Raw genomic sequence first — 13,386 nt, 5'->3', positions numbered from 1 at the left:
ATAGATAACTAATGCTATTAAACGAATCAAAAAGATGGTACTAAACTTTAAATTGGTTTTAAAAATAGAAGACATTCCAATGTAAATTAACCAATTGATGAAAAGATTTAGTTAAAAAATAATACTTACAAAAAGAATATGTTACAAATCCTGAATACACAAGCATTCTAACACAATTTAATAATTATGTTAGAAAGGAAGAAGCAGAAAAAGTTTTTCAAATTATTTCTCCAAAAAAGTCTTAACTCCATACTTAAATATGTTAAGTGATCTTAAAGATAAAGATTATGATACCCAAATAAACGAATTTACTTTTATAACAGGTAGTGAACAAAAAATGTACAATTTTGAAGATGTTTTTATAGTTAAAAGGATTATTGTTATTGGTAGAGATTTAAACTTCGATGATTTTGATATAACAGTAAGTGTAGCTGATAAGTTACATCAAATAAACCATAAAAATGGTACAAAAATCAAATTTTATAACAGTAACATGCAAATTGTGTTAACACTGTTCCTGTAGATGTAAATATAAAAGTGTTTGGTGAAATAATTTAAAATTTAATAAATTTTTATCTATAGAAATGAATAATCACAATTCACATTTAGTACTGAAAGATAATTCTATTTATTGTTTGAAATTTAAGAAGTTTAGAGAAACACATAATGCATATAGACTACAAAAAAATAGTAGACAAAGAATAACAGGTATTTGTACAATTTGTAAATCTAAAAAAGTAAATTCGTTAACAAAATATTGTAAATGGTGATGGTTTAAATAATAATATTCCTGATGATGTAATTAATTAACTAGATACACCAATTAGAAACGATTTTAAAAGAAGAAATGTTGTTTCTTTTAGTATAGATGATTTATTGCAAGCTGATTTAGTTGAATTTGATTCTTAAAAGAAGAAATGTTGTTTCTTTTAGTATAGATGATTTATGGCAGGCTGATTTAGTTGAATTTGATTCTGGTTATTAAAAACGAATTTGAAAAAAAGAAGGGCTACAAATATTTATTAACAATACCTGATGTTTTATAAAATTCGAATTTGCTGTTCCTATGAAATATAAAAAAGCTAAAAATATAGTTGATACTTTAGAAAAAATTTATATTCTATGAAAACCATCTAATTTACAAAGAGGTAATGGAAAAGAATTCTATAATAAACATTTTCAAGAATTAATGGAAACATATAACATTAATCATAATTCAACTATTTCAGAATTAAAAGCATCTGTTGTTGAATGATTTAGCAGAACACTTAATCTGGAAGAATTATCTTTGCAAGGAAAATATAAATAGTTAAATTTAGTTAAAAATCTAATTGATGAATACAATAATGCAAAACATTCTGCAATAAAAATGAAACCAATAGAAGTTAATGAAAACTTTAAAAATAAGTAACATTTTCACTAATCGAAATACTGAATTTAAAAAAGGAGATAAAGTTGAAATTAGTATATATAAAAATCAACTTGAAAAAATTATCCAGCTAATTGGTCAATAGAAAATTTTAAAATTGAAGATGGTATTTATTTTAATCCGATTACATGAAAATTAAAAGATATAAAGGAAATTTTTATGAAAAGAAGTCCAGAAAAACGAATATCCACATAATAATTCACATAACAATTGGATAAATAAAGTTAAGGAAATTTTATAAAAAACTAGTTTAGTACTTAGTTTAATAATCAATTAGATGTAAAACAATTAATTTTTTAAAGAATTAATTTGCCATTTTGCTTAACAATCAATTAGTGTTTTAAATAAATATCAAGAATTTCCATGAAATTTCGAATTCGAACAGTTTGTTCTTTATTTCTTTCATCTATTAGTTAAATTATTTTATCTTTCATTTTAATTCTATCAACTTTTAATTGAATTATTTCATGCTTATTTTTAATTCTAACACCTTTAATGTTAATTATTCTATTGTTTCATTTATTCAAACTTTGTAGTTTCACTATACAATAATCATAGTTTATTTGATCTATATAAAATTTTATTTGATCTTTGTAATAAGTTTCCCTTAATATAAAAAAACCTTATGTATATAGAAAATTTATTAATTTAATATAGAAATTATTTTATTAAATTTATGTAGACATAATTTTATTAATTTTATATAGAAATAATTTTATTACATTTTTAACAATACGTAATGACCACATTGTAATCTATTTATTTTGTATTCCAATACATATCTTACTATCATACCGTTTTACTTACTTGAATTGTATATATTTCATTATTAATTAAAATTAATTTTCTATATTGTTCTGTATTGTTAAACAAACAAACTTTATAAACATATTTAATTTCTCATTAAATTAAATTTTCTATTTTGTTATATATTCTTAAGCAAACAAACTTTATAAGCATACATTTTTGCTCATAAACCAAAAAATTCTACAATTTCTTTTCTAGTGCATTCATCTTTCATTTTTCTAACAATTTTTTTGTTTAATTGAGGAATATTATATATACTATTTGTTGGTAAATCACTTGTATCAAAATAATAGATCACTGATTTTGTACCTTCATAGAAGTCTTCAGTTTTAATATTATAAATATAGCTATCTTTATCTTTATATCATTTTTCAATACTTTCACCACATTTAGGTTTCATAGCTCTATTGCGAAAAACATACATTAGTCCTTTAGATAAATCTAGTATACTTAATCCAACATAATTAGATTTATCAAATGTTATTTTAGTTCTATTCATACGATTAGCAGCAAGATTATCACTGAAAACTTTTATAAATTATTAATAGCCTTAGTTCATAACTGTGTGTTTAAATCTATATACTTTTTTAATCAATCAGATTGTTTAAATTTTTAAACTTTATATATGTTTGTAAGTTGCATTCCTAATGATAAATATTGTTTATGATTTCTATAGTGTACTACATAATTACATTTTTTATATAAAGTAGTTATTAATTTACTTTCATTTGTACCTGGAACAAGATTTGATTCAGGAGCTAATTGTAAATCGTTATGTAAGTCATGTAATAGTTTTGTATATTCTAAATCTACTTCAAATATATAATTATTTTCACAATTGTTTGAAATTTCGTTTACTTTAGTACAATTAAAAATATTTGGTTCATCCCATTTAAATCCACCATATGGCTAAATATTGGTTCATAACGTAACCATATAAATTATTTGCATCTTGATACAGAATATAATTCGATATTTTTTATTGTTAAAATCTTTTAAATATTTATTATTTGCTTTTACATCTCTTTTAAACTTTGTGAAATTCCTTCCTTATTCGTTTTTCAAGCATTAGAAGCATATCATAATCATAGAATAATTCAAGTTTTAGTTCAGTAGACTTTAACATAGCATCCCAAAATAAAACTGCAGCTGTAAAATATCAAGAAGGATCTATATTATATGTTTCTAAACATGTTTTTCTGAAATGTTCAAAAATATCACTTAACAATAATCCATGAGTCTTAAGATATAAATCATGACATTCACCTAGATTTTGTGTTGAATATTTCCCCAAATAATTTTGCATTGTCTTAACCTTCATCACTTATATCACAATCATTTAATTTACAATAAAATGTTTTTTGTTTGTAATTACGTATCTTCAAATTTTTTCCAAGAATCAATATAATCATATGGACAAACAACTTTACCTAATTACTAAATTAAATAATTCTGAAGAAAAATAACTTTTAATATTTTTAATTGATTTTTCTATAAATTTGTTATAAGTTTATCGAGTGAAGAAACCATTTATTTAAATGTATCAACAAATCTCATTTTTAAATTTTTTGTGTGTTTACCAAAATTAATGTATTTATTTTCATTGTTTTGTATTAATTATATTTCTTTATTATCATAACCAATTTCTTTTACAAAAGATATGAATCATAACCATATAAATTCCGTAAATAAATTGTTACAAAATCACGATATTTTAGGTTTAAATTACAATTATTTGAGAATGGAGCAACATATTTTCCCATTAGATCATCATTATGATGAACTTTCTTTTTTATTTTTTGTATAATTACATTTACAAAGTTTACGGTCTTTCGAATTATTATGTATTTTACTTTCTTCAGATGCAAGTGGTAACATTTCTTTCATTTCAGAATAAATTTTTCCAATTTCTTCAACTTCTTGTTCTATACATTCAATAAATAATTGATGACAATATTGTCCTCTATTGACAACAGGAACTATATATTGTCGATATATTAAATATAAAAACTAAATACTCTTGGTTGATGTTTTTGATTGTCTATGGTTCTGGATTTGGTTCACAATTATTCATTTTTAAATGTAAACTTCTAGAATCAGCATAAATAAGAAATGGAACTTTTTGTGTATATTGATAATTTTTGAAATATACATACTCTCCTTCATTTGGCATTTCCACTTTTTACGGCTTCTTGTTAAACAATTTGTTGAATGATTATCTAATTTTTCTTGACTATAAAATGTAATAAACACAAATCACAAATTATTTTAATTTTTCATGCATATTAATTTGACTTGATACAAGTCTGGATAAATTTTTATATAATAAAAGCATGAATTATTATCTTTCTTCAAATAAAGTAGATTTAAATGTTTTTCCTTTTTAGAATTTGTATAATTTATAATGGATACACTTGATAGTTTTCATGTTCATCATCAAATGACTAAGCATTAGTAGATACATTAATTATATTTTCTGTTTTTGGAATCTGATCAACTAAAAAGGAAATTTAATATTTTCAAATTTTTTGTATCTAGATCAAGACCAACATTTTAATATTTGGTTATTCTTTCATGATGTTCATCTACATGAAATAAAGCTATAGACCATAAAAAAGTTGGCCATTATTTTTTACACAAATAGAAGATTTTTGTTCTCTATTACTTATTTAGTGGAATATATTTATTAATTGCTAGTTATAAACTAATAATAGTATTTAATGTCCATCCTGAAACTTGTGCTTCATAATTAGTTATTTTTTCTAAAATATCTCTTTAACTTGTATAAATTTTTTACTAAAATTTCTTTCTGTTAAAATAGTATAGTTCTGAGATTCTTGACCAAATTCTCGAAATTTTTCATTTATTTCATTTTTTGCAGTTTATATTCACAATATAAATTAAAATTTGTCTTTACACTACGATGTACTTTCACATAGTCTTTGTTTGTACTGCAGTTTAGAAATGATTAGGATCAAGTATATCAGTACTATTTTCAGAATTTATTGTTTGTAGTTTATTTTCAAATGCTTTTTCAACTAAGGAATCTTTAATTTTTTTTCTATCTTTTCGTTTCAATTTTTCAAATATACAGGGTGATTCAAAAAGAATACCACAATTTTGAAAATGTGTATTTAATGAAAGAAACATAATATAACCTTCTGTTACACATCATTACAAAGAGTATTTAAAAAGTTTTTTTTCACTCAAAAACAAGTTCAGAGACGTTCAATATGGCCCCCTCCAGACACACGAGCAATATCTATCTGATACTCCAACTCGTTCCACACTCTCTGTAGCATATCAGGCGTAACAGTTTGGATAGCTGCTGTTATTTCTCGTTTCAAATCATCAATGGTGGCTGGGAGAGGTGGCCAAAACACCAGGGGGTAAGATCAGGGCTTCTTGGAGGCCAGTGATGAAGTGCTCTGTCACGGGCTGCCTGGCGGCCGATCCATTGCCTCAGGTAGTTGATGTTCAGGTAGTTACAGACAGATAAGTGCCAATAAGGTGGCGCTCCATCCTGCTGAAATATGAATTGTTGTGCTTCTTGTTCGAGCTGAGGGAACAGCCAATTCTCTAACATCTCCAGATACTGTTGTCCAGTTACAGTAGCACCTTCGAAGAAAAAGGGACCAAAAACTTTATTGGCTGAAATGACACTCACCTTAGGTGAGTCACGTTCATACTGAGTTGTTTCCCACGGATTCTCAGTGCACGATGAACAACTGTCGTCGATTCACTTCTTCCATACTCAATGACACAAAAAGCTTTCTGTTGAGCGGGCGCCATCTTAGCATCTACTGATGCTGACGCTTAGTCAACAGCGCCTCAAGCGAACAAATGTACAACTAAATGAAACTTTATAGCTCCCTTAATTCGCCGACAGATAGTGCTTAGGTCTGCCTTTTGTCGTTGCAGAGTTTTAAATTCCTAAAGATGTGGTATTCTTTTTGAATTACCCTGTATTTGCTGAAATGCAAATATTCCTTTTAATGGTTTATCTTCTTTAGTTAGAAGAATATCATAAATATCATAATATGGAAACTTTTTCCAAAAACTTTCACTATGTTCAGGTGTATAATATTTAACAATATTTGTTTGATTTTGACTTACTTCTTCAGGTATATAAATTTTAACAATATTTGTTTAATTTTTACTTACTTCTGTTATATAATTTTTTAATTTTCACATGCCTCAGCATGTAGAAGTCTTACAATTGCGTTCAGATTTATTATTATTTTTAACAATATTTGTGTTATGTTCACTCAATTCAGATGTATTATTTTTAACAATATTTGTATTATTTTTGCTTACTTCAGAATTATTATTTCCAAAAATAATTGGATTATTTCTAATAATAATTGGGCGATTATTAATAATAAATTTAATTTACTTGGGTTTACATAAATTTGAATATCCTCGTAAATTATTTATTGTACAAAATTCGTGAGGAGTTGGAACTATAAATTGTTGTAGTTCAGCAGCAATGAATGTTTCCATTTTACAAAAAAATTACATAGATTTCTGAAAAATATTTTTTAATAAAATGATAATTATTTAATATATGGATAAGAACTGTTATTTAATAGATAATTAATGTAAAAGGGGATTAGTTTATTATTAAGTTCAATAATCAATTAGTTTTTAAACAATTAGTTTTAAAAAAATTACGTTTATATTTAGTTTAACAATCAATTTGTTTTAATAATTTATTTAATTAATCAAAAAGGATTATTATTTAATAAATAATTATTCATAAATTTCAAGATGCTTCTTCTGCTTTTTCTTATTCTTAATATATTCGTAAGTACATTTCTTAAATTTATTATAATGTTGATCTTTATGTGAATGATTTATATTAAAACAATTTAAATCTTTAATCTCGTGACAACTTTTACATTTCTTTGTAAAAGTAGTTGGTTCTTTGGTTACAACGTCTTGATTATTCATTGTAGATGTAGATTTTTCTTCAGTATCCATTGTTAATAATATTTTGTATTTTCTTCACTTGGATTTCGTCGTAAATGTTCTTTTAAATAATATTTAATAATGTACACTGGGGAATCGATTTTAAATGTAATTTTGTGCGTGATATTTATTTATACATGGTCTGCATATAGTTGTATAACCATCTTTTGTACATTTTTGTGAAGTAAAATTATTAATTGATTTCTCTGTATTACAATATTTAAAAAAATTTAGTTTTCACAGAAGATTCTTGTTGAACTTGCTCCATTTATATATATAAAAGATTTACTAATTTGTGGAAAAGTAAATTTTTAAAAAATTTTAAATTCTTAATATAAATTATTTTAAAAATAGGAATCATCATCAGATGCATAATGTTGATTTCTAAATTGTTGAATTCTATCAAACTAAGGATTAAAATATCTTGTAGTTACTGGTACAGAATCAAATGTAGCCAATATATCTTCTAATGTAGGTTCTTTATTTTTAATAATACTTCTACAAAGTGGACAATTTTCTTTTTACTTAAACCATTTATCAATACATTCTTTATCCAAAATATGATTGCAGTTTTTTAAACAAATTGATTATTATTTTTATCACTTAAACAAATAGGGCAATCAATATATTTTTTCATACCTCAATTATTTCATAAGTATCTTTTTCTGTAGCTTGCATTTCTTTTTTGTTCCCCATTTATAGGAAATAATTTTTATCATATTAATAAAAATAAAAAAGAATAATTTTCAATGAACCATTTTGGTATAAGTACACAATAACAATTTTTAAAAATGTGTTTTATATAAACTACAAACACATTTTTCTAAAACTAATAAATAGTTGTTTTGTATAAATGGAAAATATTTTAATGAAGAAATTATATAAGTTAAGTATTTTAAGGAAATTAGAATAGTAAGTGAGCTAGAGATAAATGTTTTATATAATATTAGGAAGTGTGGATATTTAAATTCTAGTTTTGGAGAACAACTTTGTTTAGAACTCAATAATGATTTTAAAGTTAATTTACCAAGTAGGTTTTGTAAATTAATTGATGATTGTGATTTGGAAATAATTAAAAAATGACGAATGAAATTGAAATATAATCAAATGAAAAAACTTAAAATAAAAATAATGAATTTAATGCCATACTTTTCACAATGTGATTTTTTAAAATATTTTTTTATTATCTAATACATTATAACTAATTTACTTACCTTCATAATGTGGGATTTTTGAAATAATGTATTTTATTAACTAAAATATTTTAATTAATTTACATATTTTCACAACATGATTTTTTAAAAAATTAACTCACTTTTATTAACTAAATCATATTATTGTGCTCCAATCATGTAGTAAATTGAATAATGAAGATATAAATCAGTTGTTAATTGTATTTAGTTGTATTATTGTAAAAATAGATAATCTAGTTAACGTTAATAGAATTGGTTGATTTAATTAAATATACTGAATTTCTTAAGAATTTTTAAAAAGTCGGTTGTCTTATATATAAAATACAGAATTTATTTTAAGGTACTCTTAGTGTCCCAGAACTACGGAAACGTATCTACTCACTCTGGCAGATGACGTGCAGCGGGCATTCGCCATACCCACATTTTGCCATTGATTCGCCTCTTTGTGTACCATGATTCGTCACTCCACACAACGTATTTCCTATTTTTATGCTCGTTACACCACGTGGGGCGTCGTTTGGCATTTACCAGCGTGATGTGTGGCTTATGAACAGCCGCTCGACCATGAAATCCAAGTTTTCTCAACTTCTGCCTAACTGTCATAGTACTTGCAGTGGACCCTGATGCAGTTAGGAATTCCTGTGTGATAGTCTGGGTAGATGTCTGCCTATTACACACTATGAATCTCTTCAACTGTCAGCAGTCTCTGTCAGTCAACAGATGAGGTCGGCCTGTACCCTTTTGTGCTGTACCTGTATCTTCACGTTTCCACTTCACTATCACATCAGAAACAGTGGACCTAATGATGTTTAGGAGTGTGGAAATCTCCCGTTGAGATATATGACACAAGTGACATTCAATCACCTGACCATGTTCGATGTCCATGAGTTCCACAGAGCACCTGATTCTGCTCTCTCACGATTTCTAATGACTACTGAGGTCGCTGATATGGAGAAACTGGCATTAGGTAGCAGTACAATGCACCTAATGTGAAAACCGTATGTGTTTGGGGGTGTCATGCTACTTTTGGTCACATAGTGTGTTTTGTTCGTGCTGACCTGCATAGGGTGATACGATCATCATAATGAAATAAGGGAAATCAGAGCTCTTACGGAAAGATATAGATGTTCGATCTTTCCACATGCTCTTTAGAGTCCAATAACAGAGATTTATTGTGAAGGTGTTTCGATGAACCTTCCAACAGGCACTTTAGTGCCATTTTCAGAGTAGCCACATAGATGTAGACGTAGATATTTTTGGAACCCTGAAGAAAGATATTGGTGGCCCTTCAATTGCTTCAGACTAAGAGATGCGTTCTTGAATGCAGTTATGATTCCACAGGGAGCTGCAAACATTTTTCCACAAAGGCATTGTTCAACTTATTTCACACTTATATCAATGTTCAGGGTGTACCAAAATGAATCGTCCGAGCTGACACGTCTACATTTCTGAAAGTAATGAACATATACAACGAATTTTGTTTTCTGATGATCGGGAAATTGAAAAAGGTTTTTTCGTATCTTGTCATAAGTGCTCAATATCCCCCCCCTTGAGATGCCCGGCATTTGTCAGTGTGGTATTGAAATTGTTCCCACACTGCAGCGAGCATGTCTTGAGTTACAGCTTCTACAGCTGCTGTTATGCGATGTGTCAGTTCATTCATTTTTTCTGGTAATGGAGGCACATAAACAGAGTCTTTTATAAGCCCTCACAAGAAATAATCACATGCAGTCAGGTCCGGTGACCTTGGGGGCCAGTAATGTAGAGCTGAATCATTTGGTCCAGTGCAACCAATCCATTATTAAGCAATCCTTTGATTTAAAAATTTCCGCACTTCCAGATGCCAGCGTGGCGGTGCCCCATCCTGTTGGTGAATGAAGTCGTTCGAATTAGTTTCCAATTGTGGGGAAAAAAAAGCTCTCGAGCATATCGAGATGTGTGCTTAATGTAACAGTGTCCTCAGCAAAGAAAAATTGACTATACACCTTTTCCTGTGAAACTGCACAAAACACATTAACTTTTTGAGAGGCCCTCCCATGTTGTACAACTTCGTGTGGTTGTTACGTACCCCATATTCTCACATTATGATGGATCACCTTTCAATTTAAATGGAATATTGCCTCGTCACTTAACACTAAACATAGAAAAAAACTATCATCCTCCATTTTGCCAAGAACGAAATTACAGAACTCCACACGTTGTTGTTTGTCACCTTCACGAAGAGTTTGCAGCAGCTGAATTCTATATGGACATTGGGGGCATGTTGAGCTTTCGAGCTGCACGCCGAATGGATTTCTGCTGACTCCTTCTGAAACTTTTGGCGGATGCGTTTGACGTCTGTGTCAGACAATTGGTGATGGCACGGCGATTTACCTTTACACAAACAACAATTGTTCATGATATCGTCTAATGTTCTGTGCTGCAGAATGATCCACAACATACCTAGTACGAAAGTCATGCTGAACAGTAATCAATGACCTGCACTGCGCAAAACGTAGAACCCCAAACGCTTTCTGTTTTCCTGACATCATTTTTATTATAACTGAAGTGGGTGCACGCTGCTGCTACCTACCACGAACCATGTAAAACTCGGGAGTTTGCTCTTTCTAACAGTATGTTGTTCAAGCACATATTTCAGATAACATAACAGTTATGACTTTTTTAAAAATCGGATGATTCTTTTTGGTACACCATGTGTTTAACAGTCATGGAGATTACTTTTAAAATATCACCCTATATTCTGTTGTAATCCGATGGAAGGGTATGGGCTTAGCGAATTCCTGGAGAACGTTCCTGCCATCATGTTCATTGGCAACAGTGAGGTATAGAGGCGATGTTCTTGGTTATGGTGTGGTCCCCTTATTGAGATTATGCACATACTAAATGTGGAAGGATGCGAACTCATTATACAGCATTTGTGAGGCAAAGGTTTGTGAGCAGTAACATACCTGAAATGGACTGGCCTGCCCAGAGTTCAGACCTGGACCACCTTTGGGTTGAGGCAGACCTACCTTCTATTGCTTCGGCTTTGAGGAAGAATGGGCTACCATTCCTCAACTGGCATTCAGACAACTCATTGAAAGTATCCTCATCAGACTTCAAGCAGTTATGAAGTGAAGGGTGGACACACTCAATATTAGTGTCCACTAACAGGTATACGGATAGTATTCCTTCAGCAAATACATCCTAACAATTAAATTTATATTGTATGTTAAAAATTTCTCTTCTTCAGAAACGCCTTTCTTGCTGTTGCCAGTCTGCATTTTATATCCTGTATACTTTGACCACCGTCACTTATTTTGCTGCCCAGTTAGTAAAACTCATTTACTACTTTAAGTGTCTCATTTCCTAATCTAAGTCCCTCAGAAACGGCTGATTTAACTCGACTACAGTCCGTTACATATAACATAAATAAATGTACGTTAAAAGTTCTCAGACGAGAAGCTCACCTTTCCACGAAGACACGGTCGGGCAGAGCAATGTACTTGTAGCCGTGCTGGGACGTGTTGAGGCAGAACTGCTGGAACACAGCCACGATGCCCGTAGCCTTCCGGATACCTTTGCCTTGAGGCGGTACTGCCTCAACATGGACTGTCGTCCGTGCGGGAAGCATTTTACTTCGAAGAGTTTTGTCCTCTGCGACACTATTTCTGCTACGGGAGACTGCCGACTTCCTGCTGCAACAAACGGTTCCTTATTCTGAATACCTCGCTCCACAATTGCGAGTATTCCGGTAGTGTCGGCCCCCATGTAGAGAAATTAAAGCTCGTCAGAACAAGACGCTACGTATACGTGAGTGTCAATGCGACAGTTTGACCATACCCGTCGGCACAAGTCACTTCTAATTCCCTCTTTTGATTAGTGGGTGACCATATTTCAGCAGGTTTCAAGTAGAAGAACTGATGCCTCATTGTCACAATTTATTGAACCACCCGAGCAGTCGCATCTTCGGAGTTTTGTACAGCGTGGATACATTTGTTTCAGAAGGTGATATTTATTATTACTCATTTTTAAAAAAAATATATGAACTTTCAAAAAATACTATATTGTGTAGGTAATTTGAATGCATGTCTGGATAAAAAAAGTACTGTTGTCGACATTATTCGAAAAATTTATGAATGTCTTTTTTTAAACGTTATGTGGGGCGAATCACGAGAAAGTTGCATCGCAAATATTGGAGAAATTGCTGTGCGATTTTCACAGAATGGATTGGTAGTCGGGGGATTGTATTGTTAGCCAATAAACAAATTGTAATAAGACTTACAAAATGTATTTTTTGTGCAAACATACATCTTTTTAAATAGAACAATCCATGTTGACATAAAAAAGCTAAAAGTACGGTAATTTAAAATGTCAGTGATATTTGTTGCAGGATTATAGTGCGAGTCGTTTACGAGATCTCGCATTTTGAAAAGTTTCCACACTGACGCTTGTGCCATTTAATCTGCATAGTTGACGGGTACGATGCTGTTATGATTGCTTATAGTGTGCTTGTGTGTTCCTTGAGTGCAGTGCGTCTTGCTTGACAGTTAGGGCATGACAGTCCAAGCACTGGGTCGTCAGTGGACGATGGAATATACCGATGCAGAAAAAAACCGACATCATCACGGTGTAAGGAGAGTGTAGGAAGAATGCAGTTCGCTCTTGTAAGGTGTATGCGGAAAGATATTCTGATAGATGTTAACCACCCCGGCAGTTATTAATCAATCTCTTCAACCAGTTACATGAAAGTGGTAGTGTAACACCTAGAAAAAGTAACAGAAGGAAACAAGTGACAACAGAAGAGAGAGAAATTAACGCTCTTGTTGCTGCTGGTGGTTAGTGTTTAACGTCCCGTCGACAACGAGGTCATTAGAGACGGAGCGCAAGCTCGGGTTAGGGAAGGATTGGAAAGGAAATCGGCCGTGCCCTTTCAAAGGAACCATCCCGCCATTTGCCTGAAACGATTTAGGGAAATCACGGAAAACCTAAATCAGTATGGCCGGA

At 30.1% G+C, this 13,386-nt stretch overlaps 1 protein-coding gene across 1 annotated transcript in view; it reads right to left on the bottom strand.

Annotated features, from left to right (window-relative positions):
* LOC124722399 (sodium channel protein Nach-like) overlaps positions 1–12,013 on the bottom strand; it is a 93,500-nt gene extending 81,487 nt beyond the window's left edge. Inside the window, exon 1 of the mRNA XM_047247569.1 lies at positions 11,850–12,013. Within this exon, the coding sequence (XP_047103525.1) occupies positions 11,850–12,013 (164 nt within the window). The remainder of the gene's footprint in view (positions 1–11,849) is intronic.
* Positions 12,014–13,386: the final 1,373 nt, after the last annotated feature.

Source organism: Schistocerca piceifrons, chromosome X (assembly GCF_021461385.2).
Source record: "Schistocerca piceifrons isolate TAMUIC-IGC-003096 chromosome X, iqSchPice1.1, whole genome shotgun sequence".
In the NCBI taxonomy this organism is placed as follows: Eukaryota; Metazoa; Arthropoda; class Insecta; order Orthoptera; family Acrididae; genus Schistocerca; species Schistocerca piceifrons.
Note: the sequence above shows the minus strand (reverse complement) of the source record. Positions and strands in the feature narration are given on the sequence as shown.